Source organism: Triturus cristatus, chromosome 8, assembly GCF_964204655.1.
Source record: "Triturus cristatus chromosome 8, aTriCri1.1, whole genome shotgun sequence".
Taxonomy (NCBI): domain Eukaryota; kingdom Metazoa; phylum Chordata; class Amphibia; order Caudata; family Salamandridae; genus Triturus; species Triturus cristatus.
The window spans coordinates 118,409,611-118,433,248 of record NC_140591.1 but is presented as its reverse complement, the minus strand read 5'-3'; the positions used below and the strand labels follow the sequence as shown (position 1 = coordinate 118,433,248).

At 43.6% G+C, this 23,638-nt stretch overlaps 1 protein-coding gene across 1 annotated transcript in view; it reads right to left on the bottom strand.

Annotated features, from left to right (window-relative positions):
• The window catches only part of IGSF11 (immunoglobulin superfamily member 11), a 545,901-nt gene that overhangs the window by 40,624 nt on the left and 481,639 nt on the right, over positions 1-23,638 (bottom strand). The window contains exons 2-5 of the mRNA XM_085621149.1: positions 23,141-23,304; positions 22,452-22,659; positions 5,753-5,908; positions 2,739-2,861 (exon numbers count right to left, since the gene is read on the bottom strand). Coding sequence (XP_085477275.1) covers positions 2,739-2,861; positions 5,753-5,908; positions 22,452-22,659; positions 23,141-23,304 — 651 coding nt within the window. The remainder of the gene's footprint in view (positions 1-2,738; positions 2,862-5,752; positions 5,909-22,451; positions 22,660-23,140; positions 23,305-23,638) is intronic.

Here is a 23,638-nt window from a genome sequence, read left to right as displayed (position 1 = left end):
CTGGATACACTAAAGTAGGTCAAGATTGCATTTTAATTACACTAGCAAAATTTGTCAAATATCCGAGCATCATTGGCTGTGAAATGTACCAAATTTTGCATTACACAATTTTGTGTTCACCTTGCATAAAAAACGTCTTGCCACATAACAGAGGAAAACTGGTTCGCACAGAAACAGTCTCACTCACAAACTTGTTTTTACTTAAACCAGTCTCTCACAAGAATTTTTTACACGGGTGCCCTCAGGTAAATAAAAAAAAATACGCAAGATAGCAGCAAGCCACATTTCACTCCTTAAGTGAAATCTTGCAAATTTGTAAATTCTCAAACATTTCATGAGAAAAAGTTATACGATTTTGCACACCCCTAATTTGCCCACTGACCGTCCAGTAAGCAGCTGCTCCTCTTTCAATCATCCAAATATCTACACACAGAGTGATACTGAACTTTAGGAAAACATACAATCATGGGGCAGATTTATGTTTCCTGGCGCATCCCTGCAAATCAGCAAGGATGCGCCAGGAAAGATGCGTCACGCAAGTTTACCCTTGTGCCACCCATGATGCGCCGCATTTACAATGCGGCGCATCATGGCGCAGGAATAAACAGATGCGTGACGCATCCGATGGCGTAAGGTTGGCGCAGTGCTTAAGTTGAGTCGCAAGCGCGACGCAACTCCAGCACTGTTCCAACCTGCCCCATCCCTAACATGGTGCGTCAAGCCTTACGCCTGCTTCAAGCAGGCGCAGGGTTTTGACGCATCAGTGTCGGAAAAGTGACTCAGTCAAATCTTATAGATTTGACTGAGTCACTTTTCCGAGGCTTTTTCCGCCGTAACGCCCACCCTGCATACATTAAACCTGACGCAGGTTTAATGTAGCGCAGAGCTTTACAGCGTGACGCATCTCCATAGATGCGTCACGATGTAAATAAGGCGCAAAGTGACGCAGGGTTTACGCCGCCGCTGCGTCACAAAAGTGACGCAACGGCGGCGTAAAAGGGGCGCAAGTCCCTCATAAATCTGCCCCCTAGTTTCTTGGGCTTTTTTGTGTTTAAAATTCAAAGCTTGTTTTCTAAATAGAATTTTATATATATAACATGACAATGAACACCTCAAAAATAAATGCACCAGGTACAGAAGCAATGTGTCCTGGGATCAGCTTACTAGTAAAACACAATGTTTAGATAAGCATAGCTCAGCTAGTTAACTTCCCACTCCTTTGAGTGAGAGTGACAGCTGGTCAGGAGACCAAAAATCAGGTGTGAAGTGAGAATGATTCCGTACAGAAATGTGTATGTTATTGGAATGCAATGCAGCTGAGTACAGGCAACATTATTGTATATCTCATACCTTCTGCAAGACTACAAGAGAGCTGGAAAGTTACTTAGCCAGTGATGTTACCACCCCAACTATGAACTGGCTTGAATTGTGCTTGCTCTTCAAAAGTTACAAAATGTCAACATTACATTTCCCTAAACAAGGGAACTTTCTGCAACATAATTACTTGCAGTCAAAAACCTCTGATTATCCTTTGCTACAATCCCCCACCTATTAACTGTGGGTGGCTGTGCTGGGGATCTTGCATAAACAGGTGTCTGGCTAAAGTAACATGTATGGTACTTTCCAGGAAGCACATATTTTCCGTTCTTTGATCTCCTTGCACCTTTTTATCTCTCCTCACACTCGCATTAGGCTCTTTTTTTAGAAGATTTTTGGAAGGTTCAGCAGGTTTTAAGTAAACGTTTTAGCCTTCGTGTTCCATAACCTCACATATTTACGTTTCAGCGGACTTCTTCCTTTAGCCTTCCTACAGGCTAAGATACAGTTCCATCATACTTCCATTGACCGCCTGCAGATCCAACCCTTCCTCGTCGGTCTCTTTTGTGAACTGGGCATGCTTTTGTAGCAGAACAACTTAAGGTACCAAGTGCGTAAGACCTTAGGTCGATATGCCAGGATCCGACCAACGTTGTTGAAGCGGTGAACGCTAGGAGAGGTGGCCCTTTAGATCGGTTACCTGAGTGCAGGCTTATCTTAGAACACCAAGGATCCAATTGTATTGATCCTGGTGACATAAGCACCCAACGCATCACTGGGTCAAGGATAAGTCCTTTTTACAAAATGTACATAGCCTAATGAGGTTTTGATACAAAGAATAATACTTAGGTCCTGACAAAAGCCATAAGCACCTCTTAGTAGGACAAGGTAAGGGCTGAAACATGTCGACCACTTAAAAGGGTTAAATTACTTCCCTTTCTTTTAAGTTATACCATATAAGGACAGGAAATTAATTGTTCAACTCACCGTGAGGTATTTTTAACTGTACTTTATCTCTGTATTAGATGTGAGATCACCTCCATTACTTCACTTAGGATAGCTACTCATCATAGGACTTCCGCCGCATTAAACCAAAATAACTCTTTTGCTCCAAGCTGTAGCAACCCCCACCATTGGCATGAGGAGACGTATGATGAAGCATTCCACCAAATGGTGCATGAGGGCTACCATCCTTAAAAGATTAAATTCCCTCATTCTCATTCACCTTCCGAAGAACACCACTGATTCATCCTTTCCTTCAGGTTGTTCCCCACTTCCTCCTAGTTTGTATTTACATGCTTTTGTAGCACTGTTTAATTCACCACTCTTGCAAATGCCATAATCTTTGTCATTTGAATACTCTATATATCAGTGAAGGGAGAGGGCTAGTGGTATCTTTTACCTTTAATCAATGTACCTACGTGCAATGACTTGCAGGTTCATGGTGCAGGTGCTGGTTCCGATGACGTTGGAGGCCATGCATTGGTAAAGTCCAGAGGTAGAGGTACTTATGTTTCTGAGGAGGACTGTGCCCTGGGCCATATCTGCACAGAGGACAAGGACAGCAAGAAAGAGACAACACAATCAATATCAGACGTGGAAGGAAATACCAACTTTATAATGGCAAATAACATGGCACTCTGAAATAAGCTGAATGATATAGTTGGGGTCTTGCTTCATTGAAACTTCATCTTGAAGTTGTAAATAGCATTCTTAGATGGTCCTAGGATCCAACTTGACCCATTGTTTTATGTTAGGAAATCTAGTGTGCCTTGAAAAGAGCTTGAAGAGCAATGGAGGACACCACTCAACAGGTAGCCAAGGGCTGCTGACAAGTATAACATATCAACCCCATACAGTTCATTTACATTACATTTCAAACTGTGGGAGGAGGCACAAGGATGGCTATGAAACCTATTTCTAACAATAAAAGTTAAACAATTGGAAAAAATAAGATGCAATTTAATTTCCAGCTGGACAACAAAGTCGTTTTCAAAAAGTCCTTAATTCTGTAGATGCAAGTGCACTCTGATGAGGGGAACTCAGCTTCTAAATGTACATGCCTGTGGAAAAGTGAAACCCATCTTGCACTCACTAACTGCCGCACAGATACTTTGGTAGCACCCATTTTTATTGCAAATATTGTTATTGATCTACGCAAAGTCAAATGTTGCTTCAACTTATGCCCCACCCCAAACAACTGATACCTGCAGAACAAAAACAAACCCCATCCCCAGGCAGCATCCGAAGCATTCCCCTGCACTTGACTGATCCTAGAAGGTGCTATGATAATGAGCTTCTGCTGGTTGAGATATTTCATCGAGACACCTCTAGCAAACCCTGAAGCACAACAGAGAGAGGGCAACAAATTACAAATCAGAATTAGCCAAAGGCCAGCAGTCAAGAAAGAGTACTGCATGATGTACCTTAGTGAGCCATGTGTGTGCAGAAGAGGCCACAGTCATCCCTACTGTTGGTGGATTCTGCACAAACTACAGTAAAGGTTGCTGGCTGTGAAAGGAAACTTCATCATACATTCGGCACATGTTCATCTTTTACTGTGCTCCCTTGTCCCCCTTGTTCTGCAATGCAGCTACAGTGCTCAGTAGAAAAGTATATCCGACTTGGGTCCCAACGTGTGATATACAAGCCAGAAAGCTCAAATATAAAAAATGGAGAAAGAAAGAATAAAACTCTGCAAACGTCATAGAATTAAAAAAATTATTATGCAAGAAATAGGACTAGAGCCTACAAAAAAAGTTTTATTAGGGAAAAAGTATGGAAATTGAATTCTGCTTTTTTTCTGCATAATAGAAAAGACGACCCCAGGAGTTTGATACTCAGCTATAAAAAGCATTTGCAAAGCCAGTACAATATATCTCGCAAAGATGAGACCTTTTGGCTTTGCCTACGCTTAGGAAAAAAGCACTATGTCATAGTGCTTTTTTTCTGGTGGGAAGGGTATGGGGCAAGCAATAATGGTGGGAGGGGGGTACAAGGCAAGCAATCATATGGGGATTTGGGCATGGGTACGGGGCTAACAACAATGGTTGTGGGAGTCCTTGGGACAGGATCACGGTCAAGTGGACTGCATCAGATATATGCACCCTGGCACTGCACAGGAGTGGTAACACAGGGGTACTATCTCTCCCTGCAAACTCTGCACCAAACGTTCAGGACTTTTTTCTCCTTCTAGGTGCATAGAATTCCTATGTCCTCATTCCAGTGCAGATAAGAGATAGTGGAAAGCGTGGCTGAGGATTACTGATGTCCCAGAGCAAGAGAATGGGACCGTGCACAGAGTAGGTGAAGATGCTGGGTGGCAGATGCAGTGCCAACTAAGACCGTGAAGACTGTGGCACCGCATGGAGGGCAGGCAGTGTGCAACGTATCTGAGGTAAGATAGAGGGGGAAAAGAACGTGAAAGGCGTCACCTCCAGTATGCAAATATGGCTGAGGATGTAATCAGGTTGTGGAGTGTGTGGCTGAAGGCATGGTTAGAGTGGTGTGCAGAGTGGCTGAGTTCATGTATTGTGCAGAGCCAGACCGGCTCAGGGTTGTAAAATGGAATCCAAGGATGTGGACAGCTACAATGAGGGGAGGCGCTGATGGGATGGGGCAAGCATTGAAACAGTATGGGGACATGAGTGAAGCAACAACGAGGGGAGGGGGTAGAGGAATGGCTCAAGCAACAACATGGTCGGGGGACGGGGCAGGCAATGACAAAAGAGCAACACGCAGGAGGAGGGCCAGGCAAGAAACAATGGTGGGGATGAGGGGAGCAGGTCAATCAAAAATGCAGGAAGGGGGAGGAGGATGGGGCTAGCAACGATGACAGGGTAACAATATGGGAGGGGAACTGGCAAGAAACAACGTAAAGCGGGACAAGGAAGATTGCCTGCAAACACATCCACTCTTTAGAATGCTACAACTTAAATAACAAAAGTACCTCTGGAAGTGCACGACCAGTGGAAGGACACCGACAGGAAGCAGTATTTGTTCCATGCTCCACAGAAGGGACAAACACACGAAGAGAAAGTGAAACTGGCATGCGCTAATGAATGAGAAGCAAGGAAATGAGAGTGATGATGAAGCCAACGAATGGTACGTAATGGACGGGCTGTAAGCCCCGTATATGTAAACAAAATCTCTCGCAAGTGACAGAGAATGCACTGCCTCATGCGAGACCTAAAAAAGACTATGAACAAAATATTTTTATGAATACTTTCCGGCACAAATAGGAGAATTTTACTACTTGAAAAAATCACAACTTTGTAATTTTCAAAAACTGCAACTTTAAGATTTTTACACAATTTACAGCAATAAAATTATTAATTAGCAGACTCCTATGTGTGAAGCATATCCACAGGTATCTGGGAAATACAATTTCCACTCTGACACCGGAACAATGTTTTAAACAGTTAGAAACACCTACCTTGCGTTGAAGTTACAGGCAACCTGGGAGCGCTGTCGAGTTTCTCCCAAAGGTAAGTGGGCTTAGGCGTTCCTTCCTCAGAGGTGCAGGTTAGGGTAATGTCATTACCAATGTCCAGTGACCCCTGAACCCTGCAAATAGGGTCGGAAGGAGGTACTGCAAATGAACAGAAAGAAATGGTATATGTGTAAGATAATGGAGGAAGAAAGTCACGTACAAACATGAGGGCATACCAGTGGCGTAACGAAACTTGGGGGCACCCCCCTGCGAATCACACAGAGGCCCCCGCCCCCAAGACCCATTTAAGAGCTCTGAGGCCAGTGGCTCGCTTACTGTGCACAGTGCTAGAGGGGGGCCCTTAGAGTAAGCCCCCCGCATCCCTTGGTGCTGATGGGGCTAATGTTGCCACTGCGGCACACAACTAAGCATATTGTGTGCTAAGAGCTATTTATCAATATATATTCGAATGGTTAAGACCACATGGGTAGCGTCTTCTAGCTGAAGAGAAAGACTGATGGTCACACTTTCATAGTCTTTTACAGCACAAAGGGCAGACACTAAAACTCCCAGGCACAAATAATATTTGTGCTGGATATTTCCCAATTTTTCCATAATTTCTCATCTGATTTTTAGGTATGGCTATATGTAGCTCTCGACGTGTGCATACTTTAAGTGACTAAGTTTTACAATATATATAGAGTGTGCTTGGGTGCCAATAAGAGGAGTATTTCTATCACACCTCATGTTTTCAGTTCTTTGGTGTACCATTACAACCGCTGTGCAGTGCTTGCATTGCAATGTATGAGGTTCTATTTTACCTCTTAAATACCACACATTTCTCTCACATCATTTATTTGTTTTATTGATGCAATACCTGCACCTCTAATATCACCGATACCATCACCATCGATACGGCCCATTACATCTCCAATAACACCATCACTACCAATACCACCAATACAAATGCAGCCAATATACTGAGGACCATCTATGCAATTAAAACATTACTACCAATACCAATATCTCCAATACCAATGTCACAACCACCAGTATCGTTCCACCGCCATGTCCAATACCACCACCAATATCACTACTACAATACCACCAACAACATAAAAGCACCCTTAATACCACCACCACTAAAACCATAGCACTACCAATACTGCACCATCACCAATTCCACACCACCAGTACTACACCACCACCAATAATACAGAACTACTTGTACCACACCAACTCCAATGAGAAAAGCACCACCACTGCCATTACTACAATTTCACCAACAATAACACCGTCACCATTGAAACCAACACCACTAATACTGCTGCCACCACCAGTACCATCACCACCAATACCAAACCACCACCACCACCAAAGCAACCACCAAGTATTGTCAAAATCAATTGGTTTGTTTTAATGTACTATTGCATATAAATACATTTCTAACAAAGGAAGGGACAGGGAGGATAACGGTCCAGTAATCTCCCCAAATAATAGAAATGCAATATCAGTACACTGTTCCGATGTGTTAAACAGTATGGCGGCATCTGGTTGGTATTTGATTTTAGTTTCACACCATTCACCAACCTTCTCATTTTTGTAGGACATACCACTCTTCGCCCTACACTGCTCTATTGACATATTGATTAAAAGATCTTTGACAAAGACCCCTCTCGTGGGCCCGCCAGGCACTGTAGTGCCGGCCTGGCGATGAGCACAGCCCTATGATGAAGCATAGCACCTTCGGGTGAGTGAGGGACACTACATTTATAAGCACATGCTTCCCTTGGGACCTGCTAACAGCTAGGAATAATGTCTCTGGGGCTGTTACACATTGGAACAGTATATAAATAAATTTCAGTATGCCTGCTTTTGCATAAGTTGTCACAATGATGCCAGATCGATGGGTCTGACAGTGTTTGTTAATACTGCATTTTGCTAGCTTCGCAGTTGCTGGTAGCACCTCAGATCTGAATGTACCACTTCTCCAAAGACACACACATCTGGAGATGGCAAGCACACCCCTAAGAAACCTTCCTGCAAATTGAATTAACTAATCAGGAGGTTTGAAAAGCCAATGAAAATAGTGTCCGGAAAGATTGGTCTGGTGCATCTTGAATACGAACTGACATCTCCAACCTGGCCAGAGTTCCTCTAGATTTGCTCCACTGCAAATATTCGTGAATCCGTCATAAAGCAGCTAGGTTAGACCTGACATGCTCTGAGCGTATCCCACCCTATTCGAGAGCAAAGCATTATGTCTTGCGACTGAGGAGCAGAGCGCATCATCTCTTGCCCCAACGATGGACCACTGCACACTTTTTTCAATAGAAACTGCACTAAACAGTTCCAAGTACTTCTTAGCTATTTCCGTTAAGTCACTCAGGCTTTACTCAGTCCAGCTAAAAAAACACAATAATTATTAAAGATATGTTCCATACTTTCCAACAGTCCATTATGAAAAAGAGGTAGGGAAAGCCATTAATTAGTACAATTTACATCGCATATCTGTTGGCCAGTTGAAAGCATTGGATGAAGGACCTCAGTTACAATATTTTGACGCATGGTTGTGCAGCAGTGCGTCATAAGAAAAGGGCGGGAATGTGCCGTATCTACAAGATACGGTGCATACCTGTCCTTTTCTCTTGCACAGGTGCACAATGGGCTGCCATGCGCCAGCGCAGGCACCTTTGTGCCATGGTGCAAGGGTGTCTGCGTCGTAGGGGTGATTGTTTTTGTGCGGGAAGGGAGACCTTGCTACACACAAAAAAACAGTCACAAGAGCTGCAGCACACTTAGAAAAAGGAAAAACAAGGTGACACAAAGATATTTCTCCTCGTTGCGCCTCCCTTACACCTCCCCTGGGGAGGTGTAGGAATCTGACGCATTACCAGGTTTACAAAACCTTGTAAATCTGGAAATGCGTAAGGCTCCATGGAGGTGGCTTGGTAACGCCCACAGCATCTCCCATGGAATGCCCCTTTCACATGGAGTAATGCATGAAAGGGGGCCATATTTACAAAGCCATGAAAAGCCACGCAGGGTGGCTTTACATGGCCTTGTAAATATGGGCAGGCACACTGTGGTCACAAAAAAAGTGACGCACTGACGGCGCAGTGAGTTTGTAAATAAGCCCCTCAGTGTGTAAAAGGGTGTTCCAAAGCTTTTTTTACCATACAAAAGTCAAAATTATTGGCTGTAATAGTGTTTGTTGTGCACATTCACGTATACTGTATATTAGAACTGTGTGTTTTGTGAGCAAACCAATGTTTCCTCACTTGCGCATTTTCGTGATTACGTCTATAAATACAATGAAGCAAGATACCAGACTATTATATTTGAAAACGCTCTTCTTTGGCAAATTCAAAACAGTTAGTGAGGGTCTTAACCCCTTCGATGCTGCGCAGATTCCGCCGCTGTGCTGACGGAATCTTGCGCGGGCGTGGTCATGACGGAATGGTTCCGTCATGAGCACAGCTCAACCGTGGGTCATGACGGAACCATTCCGTCATGAGCACCGAAGGGGTTAAATAAAACATGCAAGTGAGGGAATGTTGTTTTACTTCTCTTCTAATATACAACATACTTGGATTTCACCAAGTTTGGTTAACACAAACAACTATGGAGCGCCCCCTTGCTAACACATTTATGCAGTGACATTACTGAGCCAACATTCGTGTGCTGTAATTCATTGTGATTTTGTAGGAAATTGGGTTACTGGTTGACGGGGAGGAAACCCACCAGCCTGGTTAGGGTGAAACACAAGCAAACTTCAAATTAACCTGTGCTTAACCCTGTGGTAGCTTGGCATAAAAGCAGTCAGGCTTAACTTAACGGCAACGTGTTAAGCATTTACACAGCACTTCAAACAGTAATAAAGTGAAAATACAACACAAGAAAAGTTTCACACCAATTTTAAAAAAGTAGAGTAAAATGTAATAAATTATTTGAGACCAAAATGATAAAACTCCAATTAGTAGAAGCAGCAATTTCAAAGTTGGAAGTAAAAAAGTTCAGGCCAACAGTGATGGAGCCTGGTACAGAAACCAAGATTAGACTGCTGAACAAACAATCTTAAATCCTGGTTTGCGGAGCGCTGGGAGAGCCAGCGTCGAGGCCAGGAAACTAGCCTCAAGCTGTTTTGGCCCGCAGAAGACTCTCAGGAAACTGCTGAGCTGGATACCACGCTCCACATGAAGAGCTGTAGTACAAGGCCTAGTGCTATCATGCCTAGACTATGGAACTCTCTATATATAGGGACCCTTCAATCAGTCGTCAATAGACTTCAAGGGATACAAAACATAGCGGCTCGGACTTTGTTGAGAGAACCAAAACTTCATTTTGTCACATTTTCCTTAGCCTCCCTACACTAGCTGCCATTACTCAAGAGGATACAGTTCAGGGCCCTTTGCATAGCTCATCGGGCGGTGCACAAGAAGGGTCTGCAACTTCTACAACATTTGGTAAGCCCCTACTGTCATAGAAGATCACTACGATCCACGGATCGAGGACTACTTACAGTCCCTCACATCAAGAAAACCAGGAGGGGAGGGTGCTTGTTTGCCTATCTAGCGCCCAAATTATAGAATACTCCATGAGTTTCATTGAGAAAGATTAAGGAGGAACGTAGCTTCATGAAACAGCTGAAGGCATATCTCTTTACCTAATACATAACGTTTCTGAGACTGGTATGATCTTTCAGCACTGGCAGGCCCGTTGGGTAGCCTTGTGCTCTAGAAGTTCCAAGAAAAGAACAGAATAGAGGATACATTGTGCAGTGCAGGTTCTGAGGAAGCTGAGGTGCTGCAATGGGGAGTCCTGCATTGTCATCAAGGATGAGGTAGACGAGGGGCTTGCAATGTTATGGCTTGCATTGAGGATGGGTGGCGCAGCAGAGGTTCTGAGGAAGCAGCAGGCTGCCTGCATCATGCAATGTCGGTTCTGAAACTGCTGCGAGGAGATGTGTCACACTGCGCCATTTCTGCTCACAGTAACACAGCTGGGTAAGTAGAGCACCTTTATGCCCACTTCCATGGGTGCACGACTAGGGTGGCACCACCTGGGGGGCTGGACTCAGAAGACAGAGTCCAGGTGCTGGGTTTAAGGTGGTTGAAGCCTTTTCTTTCCCTGAGGCTCTGATCAGGAGGCAAGCCAACTAGCCTATGGAGTCACTCTGGTCGTCCTGAGTTTAAATGCAGGTACAGTCATTTTCACTCAGGCAGGACAGCAGCAGGGCAACAGAGTAGCAATCCTTCTTGTGGAGCAGCACAGCAGTCCTGAGTCTTCCACAGGTCCAGAAGTTTACTGAATATTTCGGTCTAAGAGTTCAATATTTGTACCTGGTTCCCACTTTGAAGTAGGAGACATTTCTAGAGGCTTCCACCCGCAAAGGTGCTTGGAATTTTCTGCCTCTCTGCCCGGGTCCCAGCTTGTCTGGGGTCATAAAAGACTAGCATTCAAACACCTTTGTGGGTGTACTCAGGCAGGAGCTAAGTGATGCACAAATGTGGTAGGTGAACAGCTCCACCCTTTTTTCAAGTCAGAGATGGCCCATCCAGCCAACACTTCTTCCCCCCTTTGTCTCAATGTCTGGGAGCAATATACAAAGAACAACTGTCAACTAAACCTAGTCATGTGACCAAGTTACAGGCACCAAATGGTTGGGACAAGGAAATGCGAACTTTCTAAAAATGGCATTTTCAGAATGGGGATTTAAAATCTGACTTTACCATTAAAGAGGGTTTTAAATTACCATTCCTTAGACAGCAAATGTGACATTCCTACCTGCTCCCAACTGATAGATATCACTTATGAAATGTAGTAAGTTGACCCAATGTTATCCTATGGGAGAGTCGGGCCTTGCAGTTGTGAAAAACCAATGTGAGAGTTTTTCACTTCCAGGGCATGTAAATGTTAAACGTACTTTACCAACTTTTTAGATACACCGCACCTTGCCCTAGGGGCTACTTAGGGTCTACCCTAGGGGTGATGTATATGTATTAAAAGGGAAGGTTTAGGCCTGGCAAAAGGTTTATTTTGTCAGGTCAAAATGGCAGCATAACTGCATACACTGACTGCAATGGCAGGCCTGAGACATGTTTTACAGGCTACTTAAATGTGCGGCACAATTAATGTTGCAGGCTCCCTAGCAGAATTTCATTTACAGGCCTGTGTACTGCTACTTTACTAGGAACTTACATATGAATTAAATAAGGCAATTGGGTGTAGGCCAGATTTACCATGTGTAAAGGAAAGAGCGAAGGCAAAAATGATGTCAGCAAAAAACAGGGGGATGGAAGGCAAAATGTTGGGGGAAACCCATACCAAGGATGTCAAATCCAACAGATAGAATGCTAATTAGTTGGTTTTGAATCTGAATACTCCTATCTCTTTCTAGTTTCTCCTTCGCCAGAGGAAGAGCTTCCTACTGGACAAAAACATACAAGAGACCCCCTGGCATGAGGCACCCTCCCAATCCTCCTTCACCAGCTGGAGTGCTGTGTGGTCTTGCTCCATACACCTGTGAAGCCAATGGGGGGGGGGTCAGATTTACTTTGAATGCACGCCATGTAGCAAGGAAAGTTGCTGTGCTACGTTGGGTGAATTGAAGAAAGATGAAAAGCACCAAATCTACTTTAAGGCTGCCTAGCTTCAATGCAGGCACCCTTGCGCCATGGTGCAAGGGTATCCGCATTACATGCAGGATTATTTTTGTGCAGTAAGGTATGCATCCTGCACAAAAACAATCCTTTGTGGCATATTCCTCTTTCTATGTCTGCTGCATATTGCATTAAAATAACGCAACCCTATAGCAAAATCACAGTAAATCTGCCCCCGTGTTCATACGGTACTGCAAGAAGGAAAACAGTGATAGCCTACCCCGCCCCGGCCTCACTGGCCGCCAGTGCTGTGCAGCAGCACGTGACTGGCTTGAGAGGTCCTCTCAGTCAGGGGCAGCCTCGTTTAGACTGCCCTGGACCTGCTTTTAGTAGGCTGAAGCCTGCCAGAAAGCAGTTGTCTGGTTGTGAAAGTCTTATCGAAAACCTGTGGTTAGCTGACCTGGAAAGCAAGTCCGCCCATTGCTTTCCGTTGACTTTTTGTTTTGTCACTTTTAGTTTCTTGCATTTTATTTGCAGTTTTTATTTGTTTTAGCCCGTTCAGCTCCTGTTTGTCCCTCCAATGAAGAATAGCCTCTTTATCAGGTCTCTGATTGGCCTTCAGAAGGTGCCTGCATTTTGGTAACCTTTTATTCTTTTTGTAAAACAAGCACTCAATGAGACTGCATGCTTTTCCTCCGTTCTCTATGTTTCATCCTTCTCCCAGCACATATATTAATGTTGATAAACTCTGATCCTTGTACTTCTGTAAGCCACCACCCCACCTCTCCCTTTTCCACTATTAAGCTTCACACCATCCCTCCATGTTCTTATATTTGTTCAGCATTCACATGCAGTTTACGTTCCTAGACTTTACTATCGCCATTTGTTATCCCTGCATATCAGCAGGGATGCGCCAATTATTATGCGCCACAGCTGCGCCACCATGGATGCGCCGCATTTATAATGCGGCGCACCATGGGGCAAAAACGGCACAGATGCGTGACGCATCTGTGCCGTAAAAGTGGTGCATTGCTGGGGTTGCGTCGCAAGCGCGACGCAGCTCCAGCAATGTTCTGGGGGGCCCTATCTGTACAATGCTGCGTCAATCCTTACGCCTGCTTCAAGCAGGCGCAGGGTTTTGACGCAGCATGGGCCTAAAAGTGACTGAGTGAAATCTTGTAGATTTCACTCAGCCACTTTTAGGAGGCGTTCCTGTGCCGGAACGCCCCCACCTGCCCTGGAACGCCTACATGTGGCGCAGGGCTTTACAACGTGACGCATCTCCCAGATGCGTCACGTTGTAAATACCCCGCACCATGGCGCAGGATTTGCGCCGCTGCTGCGTCACAAAAGTGACGCAACGGCGGCGCAAAAGTGGCGCAAGTGCAACATAAATCTGCCCCAAAGTGTGCTCTTTCACAGCCCCACAGCCTTGTCCCTTTCTTACAAACCTGCCTACCAAGATATGTTCATCAGAGCCCCCTGACAAATGGCTCTCCATCTTCCTCTTCGTCTCCTAGCCTACGCAACTACCTTTACTGGTCCATAACTTCCTTATGTGGAGTAGGTGCAGTGGCACCATGCCCCAAAACCCATGCAAACCAGACTAGTGCTTGACTTCAACATTCAAGCAGGAACGCAGGAATCAATTTCCTTCCTTATACTACAGCCCATAGGATACTGTGCACGTATTTATATTTTGTGCCTGGTTGAGTTTTTATCTACAGAGTATGCAGATGTGTCCTTCGGTAACACCTGCAACCCCCAATCACTGCTCTTCTATGGCCCCCGCCATGCCTGTCCCGTCCATAGCCTCAGTACCTGCACTCCCAGGGGCGTTCTTTCCAGGGGCGGCCTTCAGAGGAGCGTCGCCCCACTGCTCTCTGAGCAGTGCAAAAACGAAAAATAAAAATGATAATAACATAAAGTCATTATCATTTCATTTTTCAATATGGAGCCGGGGCGGGCTGTGCTATCCTGACGGACAGCAGCAGCCAGCAGGGAGGAGGAGTGGTGGGCACCATAGGTGCACATGACGGTTTGTCGAGCCGTCATAGGAGGGCCAGACTGTCATGCGCACTTAGCTTTTTCCACCCAGCAGTGGACTTCCCAGTGGCAGTAATTGTCCTCCTGACTGGGCCTCCCAAGCGTCAGGAAGGGGAGACCTAACGATTAGGCCCACTGCAAAAGCGGGAAGGTTGGCACATATGATGTTCTTTTTGTTCTAATCTACTCAAGCCAGTCGTATTACGTTGCTATGAATCCCTGCTGGGTGAGTTTTGAACTTTATGCAACAATAAATAAATAAGTACCAGCACAAACTGAGTTTAAGAGCTAATGTATTACACCATGTAGTTAGAATAGGCCATCTCCCTATGCATTGACTTTCTTCATAATTTCAGAAGGTCTGCGGGTCTCCATCAACGCTGCTAGAAACCCCTTCCACAAAAAAATAAAACCACTCAAGCAATTGTTTATATTTGAACATACTGTTGGCCATTAGGGTGGAGGTGCGTCGCTCCCCTTCATCAAGCGCAACAAAAGTGAAAAATAAAACGGTAATAAAAATAATCCTGGTGCTGCTCTCATGCTGCTCATCTTCAGCATGACAGAAGCGTCGGGATTTGCAGAAGGGGGCTTGCTGAGGCTCCACAAGGTGCTGTCACGCTGATGGCAGAAGAAAGAATACACGGAGGAATGGAAACAAGGGGTAAGTATGTTTTTTTTCTTTTTTAAATTACCTATTTGGCCCCCATCAGGATTGTCTGTCAGCTCATTTTGCGCCTCTCCAGTGTTGAGGGTCACTGCCCGCCACTCCTGTTGGCAGGATAAGAGCGTTTGCCACGCTGTCCTCCTTTATGGTCCTAGTCCTAAACTAGGAGGAGACCCACCTATGAGGAGACAGGCCAGTTTAAACCATAAACGAATTTTTTTTTTCTCTCCTTTTGCCCAAACGAGATCCTATCGAAGCAGGCTCCTCAATGCCTGTCCTTTTAGGTAAAGCTAGACTTTTGAACTAAAGATTTGGGGCATCATGTACAAAGCCCTTTTACGATTGCTAAACTTGCAATTCACAAAACCACAGGGTTTGGGACCGCGAAAGGGCTTTTGTTAATGTACAAAAGCCCTTTAACAAGTCAGAAAATTATTACGCACTCGGATAAGGACTTTTATGATCCTTTCTGAATCATAAATATGAGGGGGCGTAATTCGGGTGTCACTCTCCTGTTTCCTAGTCGAAAAGAAATGTATTAATGCTTTATGTTATGTTATGTTATGTTATAAAGGGTTTTATAGCGCGCTCAACAACTGTAATTGCTTTGCAAAGCCTTGATGAGTCACCAACTTTGGAGCTGGAGTGGTAACTGATTCGTAAGAGGGAGGGGATCCCTTTGGACCCCATCCCATTTTGCCATCGTGCTGGCTACGTCGCGTTTTGGGAGGGAGTTGGTTGTGGCCCACGGGACCACTGCCTGTTACCTCTGAAGTTTTCCAAAATGGAAAAAAAAAAATTCTTATAAAAACTCCAATGTCCCTTTAATGAACTCAAACTCCTTTAAAAAAAAGGCCAGCATCCTCTGATTGCAGCCAAAGGGGATTGAAAATTGCAACCTGAATAATGAATATTAATCAGGCAGATCTTCCTGTGACCCCTGCGTTTCAGTATTTTGTGAACAGATCTATTAGTACATAGGTCGGTTCTCAATTTATTATTCCATTCGCAAAAAGTCGGTGCACAATTTGCGACCATATTTTGTCAATGCAATAATAGTACACCAGGCCCCATGTTCTCTCTTGCTCCCTTTTTTGTAGGGAGGTGCACTGTGCCGGTCTCATCTTCTTCACACCTGCATGTTCGTATTGGGACACTACCGCGCAGACGCTCCAGTCGGATTCTCTAGTTCTGACTGGTGTCCGACCTTGCTGTACAGGGGCAGCTGACAAAGAGTTACGCTTCCAAGATGCCCCTCCATCGAGGCATGATAAAACAAGGTCAGTGGCTTCTGTTAAGCATGGCCACGCCCGGCTCACCCTTGGCTGCTCCATTTCCTTCTTGGCAGGCCTGGGGAATGGGGTTCTCGGAGAGTTAGTGAGTTACATGACTGTCAGCTTCTTGGGGCAGCGCTTTGCCGATATGCCAAGACGTTTGCGATGCATATACTGAGTACCTTCTGGCTGGAGTGAAAAGAATGCCAGGTGCATTCTTGACCAAAAGAAGAGATGACGATGAAGATCACTTCCTTCATTAGAGAGATGGACCGTGGCACTCTGGCATGTCCCCTCTGGTGATGAGTTTTCGTGTCTGCTCCTCCTAAATTCCTGGACCTCTTTATACCTATCTCCAATGATTCTATGTGGAAACTGGAGGGGGGAGGGGTGATATGCAGCCCCTCAAACCTGCACTCTGAAGCATTAACAATGCCTCTGTCAGGGACATGATTAAAAGACATGCAACTGTAACAATGTTGCTTCCTTCTTCCTTCCAAACTTGTTTTTTGCGAGGCCGGATGGTAGGGTGGCAGAATGGAAGATAGCTTTCTGCTGGATTTCAAATATTTTCGTGTTAGTTAGACTAATGTCAACCTGCTAATAAAATAATATGGTGTTCTCACACACACTTGTTGGCTAACACCACCACTTAGAATAGTAGTTCTGTAGGCCCTAGGCTTCATGCTTACCATTCTATGTAGTTAGTGCCCTTCAGGTTGGCATACAATGAGGTCTGATTTGTAAGTAACACGCATCTATTACTTAGAAACCCCTACCACACACTTCAGCTACTTTGCTGGCTCTCCTCCACAGTCACAGTCATCTCTACCTAGAGAGCTGGCTGGTCACGCTCCTTCTTACGAGCAGGCAGCTCAGGACACTCTCTGTGTTTGTTTCCACTTTCAGGACTACCAGTGGATACTGAACATGGTCAAGTGCCACCTCCAGGGAAGTATGTGCCTCGAGATCGTGGGGAGAAGAGGTTCCTTCCTCCTCCTCATTGTATACAAAAGTTGCAGTCTCCCCTCTTCACTCTACTGAGATGTTCTTTGTCAATACTATGCCTGTGGCTGCAGGTTCAGGAGAACATGGCTGCTTCAATATTTGTGGTTCTGTTGGCTTGGTTTCACATGAAACGCGTAGTTTGTCACATCTTGCTTCCCTGGTGGGCAGAGCCTATGAATCTCAAGAATGTAATCTCTGTCTCCGAAACAATTTTCCCTCCAGAGACAAAAGTACATCCTGAGGTGGCACCTGGCCAGGTATACCTCCAACATTGTGGACCTGAGTCCTTCGGCCTCAATGATCAAGACAAAGGAGGCCAGCCCGAAGGGTTGGTGGTGACTTTAGGTTGAACCTTCTGTCAGGGTCTCTAGCCTCACACTAAGAACATGCACTCTTTGAACTGGAGGAAACCCTGCCACCCTGAGCACTCTACTGAACTTTGGTGCTTTTCTGGAGGAACATATGGTTGTGATACAACAGAGAAGGGATAATACTCAATAGTGATGGAAGGAAAGGCATCCCATTGCATGGCCACCCAGAAATCAGATTTTCAACAAGAATAATATTCATTAAAAACATTATTTTAAAAAAAGGAGATATTTTGAGACAATTTTGATTGGCAAACAATAGACTATTCTCCTGTGAGCTCTATATACATGTCTTCCTCTGAAATGGATGAAAGAAACCTGTTCGCTGCCCATAAACACTTGATATGAGTGCATAGAAAATTATTTAGCCTTCAAAATGCCAGGGGCTTTTGGGCTAAGGAACAGCAGATAGAATTAGCAGCGGATTCCGGCATGCGTGGAAATCTCCAGGCTCATCTGATTGTCTAGGCTATAAACTGAAGTTTGTGATTGGAAGTCAAACCATAAGAAAGCAATAGAGGTTTGGAAAACAATTTCAGGAATGATGGGAGAGTGACTGGCTGGTGGGAGGGTGTCCAACTAGAGAGTTAAGAACCGCCTTTCTCCATGAATGTGGGCATGAAGTAGAGACCGTTTGAGAATCTTCAAAAATGATGTAAAACATAATGAAAACTCAGAGACAAGTACTGACTAAAGACCACCAGATTACCTTCTAAGCCGAAGAGGTTGGTAAATTGGGACTTGAGACAGGAAGAAAAATGGTCTCTTAACTAGGAATCTCAATAGGAATCAACCTGGTGGGAACATACGTATGAAGAAGCCAGTTGCAACAGTCACAGAAATGTATGGAGAGACAATTTGCCACAATGTTCTCAATCTTATGGAGATATCCAGTCTGGACTAAAATGCAAGGTAGGAGGCAGAATTCCCAAAAGCTCTTGGGCAGCGGTTTAAATTTGGACTGCTTCTAGTGGTTGAGTTTCTGACCGGTAACTAACTATTATTGTGCTGTTTCTGATTGCTAACCAACAATAATTGTAAAATAGCACAGAGTTCGCCCTTCATCAAACTTGCTGTGGTGAATAAACATAAAAGTAGTAAGTTCAAACAATTGATATAAAAGAATAACTCCTTTCTTGACCAAGATTCACAAGCTCAGAACAGGCCAAACCTTGCACTAAATGTAGATGCATGTATGAATAGATGATGGTCCTGACAGTTCAGGCATCTATCCACCACAGCATTTCTAAATGAGAATCTTGGTCTAAGAAGCAAATGTATCTGCATAAAGCAGCCCAATCCATAAGTGACAATTCTCATCCTCTGAAAGGTCTTATAATAAAAAGGATCCGCAGAGAAAGCTTGTACACAGGGCACTAGATATCCTCTACTGCGGCCAAAGTATGAAATTAAGTATTTGGACCAGGGGTACACAACCTTTGCTATACTGAGAGCTACTTCTGCAAAAGGACAATCATCCTGAGGTACTAATACATTTTTATCACTGACAATATTAACTCAACGTATTGAGTGTAAAAGGGCCTGCGCCACTCCTTACGCCTGCAGTGAAGCAGGTGTAAAGATTTGACGCAGTGGCGTCCTGGAAGTGGTGTAGTGATATCTCAGAGATTTCACTGTGCTACTACTATGAGCCTTTTTTGCGGGGAACGACCACCCACAAATACATTACACCTGGCACAGGTATAATGTAGCGCAGGGGTTTACAAAGTGACACATCTGTCTAGAACCGTCACTTTGCAAATATGGCGCAGTGTGGCTCATATTTTACGCCACCGCAGCGTCACAAAAAGTGATGCAACGGCGGCGTAAAAGGCTCATAAATAAGGCCCAGAGTGTGTTGCTGCTAAGGTACTAGAAGCCAAGTCCCATAAGGAAGCAACCGTTGGCCTACAACAATGTGGAGGCTGGCAAGAGCGCTCCTTCACTGCTCTGGTGCAGCAGAGGTAAACTGTTATGAAAAGGAGACAGGGGAGGACGTTTTTCTTCCAAGTGGTCAAATTAAAAGGCACGTGCTGACTAGATCCATTTGATAAAGGGGCAGTGTTTTCATTGCATCCTTAAGACTGCCTATTTGTGTGGGTATCTTTACTATTTCTCAAACTATGTATGAAACAAAGCTGTGAATCTAACTATGTTTTCATGACAAAAAAGTGCAAATTAACGTGCAAGGACAACTGGTTCTCTGTTTTTGTAACCGGCTAAAACATCTAACAACACGCCTTTCCTAAAAATACATAGATCAGCAATTAAAATGGTGTGTGAGTAAAGCAAATACATCAGGGACACACACGGGTCAACCCTACCAAAGGGTCTATTTGAGCCTGTGAATGCTCTGAGCCCTTCTATAAAATCTTCTTCTCTGGTCGGTGAATCTTTTATAGTGGCAGGAGAGATAAGAGGGAGTTAGAGTACATTTCAAGTCCCAATAACAGTGCTGTAACCACTTACTCACACAATAAGGCCAGGACTACTGAATGGAATTAAAGAGTTTATTACAGACTCAGAAACAAGCTGATATAAATGAGTCTCAGAAGCATATTATATAAATACAAGAACACAAGAATAAATCTGAATCTCCTAATAAAGTTCAGCCTAAACAACAAGAAACATACGAGAAACTCTGCAGCAGCTATGCAAAAGGTAAGAAAGAGGATCTTTAGATTATATTTCAGAATTTGATCCTCCTGCCTAGTCATTAGTAAATATAGGAATCTCACTCACCCTACTCTACACTAGATTTGGGAAACCCTACTTAATCTAAGGAAAACAAGGAACAGGTGTCAGCAAAATGGAGTCTGTGGTGAAGGTACTCTAAGTCTAAAGAATGTATAGCATGAAGCCACACAGTGAGAGGAATAGCAAAGAGGTCTGCACCTCATGATATCCTAAGGGTCTCTGCCCTCTAACTAGCAATGCAACACCAGTTTGCACACAAAGTATTCAAGGTAATCAACGTCATCGTCTCAAGTACATTTCCAGCTTCCACGGTAGCAATTGGCAACTTTCTATATTCCTCCCACACCTCCAAGTGGGAACATTCGATCGACCTTTAGCTTCCTTTACTCTGCCATGAGAACCCGTCTCCAACTTTGTTAGCGCCTCTACTTCTTGCCAAAAATTTCCTCCCGTACCTTACTATCACTACAATACACAATGCCCTTTCACTAACTAATGAAGCCTTAGGTCTGCACCTGCTCAGGAGAGAAATATGCAAGCAAGCAATTCTTATGTTAACGGTTAGAGATTGAAATCCCAAAGCTTAAGGCCTTTGGTCACACTAAGTAAACATAACAATTAGTGTGCACCCGATAATTGAATATATGTGCACGTGTGGTCACAAAATCGATACATTTGTATAAGTACACTTCAGAATGTAAAATCATGGTTACAAATATACTACATGTGAGTCTGAAAGTTACATCTAAAAACACTTGTGTGACTATGAGTGAGAACTACATTGTCAAAAACAATGTAAACATTGTATACACATATTATGTGATTTTATTATTCTACCATGAAACATTTCAGAAATACATTTGAAACCATCATTTTATTATTAATATTAGTGTACGCTGAGTTTACATTGTGCTAACGGCACATAATCAACATAAATTTGTGACATTTAAGAGTCTAAACAAATTAAGCTGCTCCTAGCTCCATTACCAAAACCCACTGGGGACACAAATGGGGCAAAGAAACGATACACAAAATGTCATGGATTGTTGGAGACCTTAACCAGCCAATAACCAGCCATGAAAAACAATCAAATCCAGAGTCTGTAGGGGTCAGACTCAGTGTCCGCTCTCGCTATACTTCATTTGCACATTTTTGAAGAATTGATGAAATTAGATCTACCACACAACTGAAGCTTTTTGTAGCCAGACCAAGTATAATAGGAAAAGTGTGCTTTGAAAAGTTTCCAAATTCTATTTGACTAACCATACAGAGGGTAACACTCACTGACAGAGTTAAACATTCAAATATTGTGAGACAAAAAACTGATTTCCCTTCTACTCTCACTTCCAATGATTGTATTAAATGAACTGACTATGAAAAACGAAATTTGATTTGAGATTTTTGAGAAAAGAGCTAGTCTGAAATGAAGGGTAAAACTTATTCCAATAATTTACATCCTTACAGGGAGTCACATACCTCGCTTTTTACATAGTTAGTCTTATTATTTAATTTAAAAAACTATCTTTTTTAGAACGCATATTCTGATCAAGGATTCTGGAAGTAGGTATCTACATAATAGCTTCAGTCCCTAGAAAGTAATAAGTAATTCTACCTGTATCTAGAAGTCGTGATGTTTATTTTGAGCATCAAAAATAAGTTCTAAGTCAGAATATCAAGTACAAACATATCTTGCTGCAAAAATGCCATAGAAATTATATTGACTACCAACAGTTATGAAATTAAGTATGTAAGTAAGTATAGATTTACTGTTCCTTACTCCACATAGGTACCTTAAAGGTATGTTATCAAGATACTTATATATGGAATTAAGTGTAGTAAACCTATAGCTATCTATATAGATTAACTTTCACAATATTTTTTTGGTCACAATTTCTGCCACAATATTTTTGTAGCATGCTATTTCAAACTGTAAATGCTGGTAGAATACCCAAAACATGATAGTATGGCTTTTTAGGTATTTACTGCAGAAATGCAATAGCAAAATAATGACCCAAAGAATGCCATCCTTTTCCTGCTCACCTAGGACTGTGAGCCCGATGACCCCGATGTTGCGGCCACCTATGTCTGGAAGGTTGTTCACCAAACACTGGTACGTTCCTGTGTCTGAAAGCTGGGTGTTATTGATGTAGATAGAGGCCCGGATGCTTGGCATGGTCATCTCAAACCCAACACGCCCAGTGAAATGGGCTGCGCCACTGATTATCTGCCCGCCTTGGTAGATTAGAACCTACACGAAAGACAAATAGTGGATTTAAGGGTTTGCAAGACACAACACATATGCTATACCAGTGACTTGTGAAGTTTTTTGTGTGCATTTTTGCAGCTTTTGCCAGGTTCAGTGGACAATTAAAAATGTACATTGCATGTGTCCTTTTTTTAAAATAAGAAAATGGTGCTGCATATTACTAACTCTGCACAGACCAGGCCATTATTACAATTTGGGAACATATTTAGTACATTGATTGAGCACTCACAATTTACTATATCGTGAGGTGGAGTAATTAGCATATACATAAGTACTTAACCTTTCCAAACGTTCGCACTGGCATAGGTAAACCAGAAAAAAACACAGAAAGCTTCATGGAGTGCAAAAATGAGCTACTTTGCTGGTAAAAAAAAATGCACCGCTTAACTCTGGTTCCACTGGTTTTGGAAAGTGTGAACCGAACTAAAGGGGCATTAAAGGGAAGTGCAGATACGGTACTCACCTGCTCAGGCTGATTGGCATTGGACAGTGGCGTTACCATCCAGATAACATTGAGGTTGGTGAGGGCAGCGCTAGTGATGAAGGTACAGTGCAGGACTGCTGTCTCTCCCCGTGCCACTTGGACACTACTTGAGCTCACAGACACCTCCAGCGTGCTTACGAAACCTATGTAGCAGAAAAAAATACAAGACGTCAGAACCCCAAATCCAAGCTCTAGTTAATCTAGAACTCAAGGGTGGAACTCTAACTATGGAGGGAAAATACAGTAGTCTATGGATCAAGCAGATTAAGGGACAGTTTCTCAGTACATTGACCAGCTTAACTTAATGGAAGAAAAAAGCGAATGCAACTAGCGCGAGAGCCAAAACCTTACCAAAAGTGTAGTTTTTGTTTGCTTTCTAATCTTTCCTGTTGCAATACTGTCTAGACTTTTCTGTTGCAATACTGTCTCAAGTGTAAGCATAATCAACACCCCCATCATCAACACCTCCATCAGATC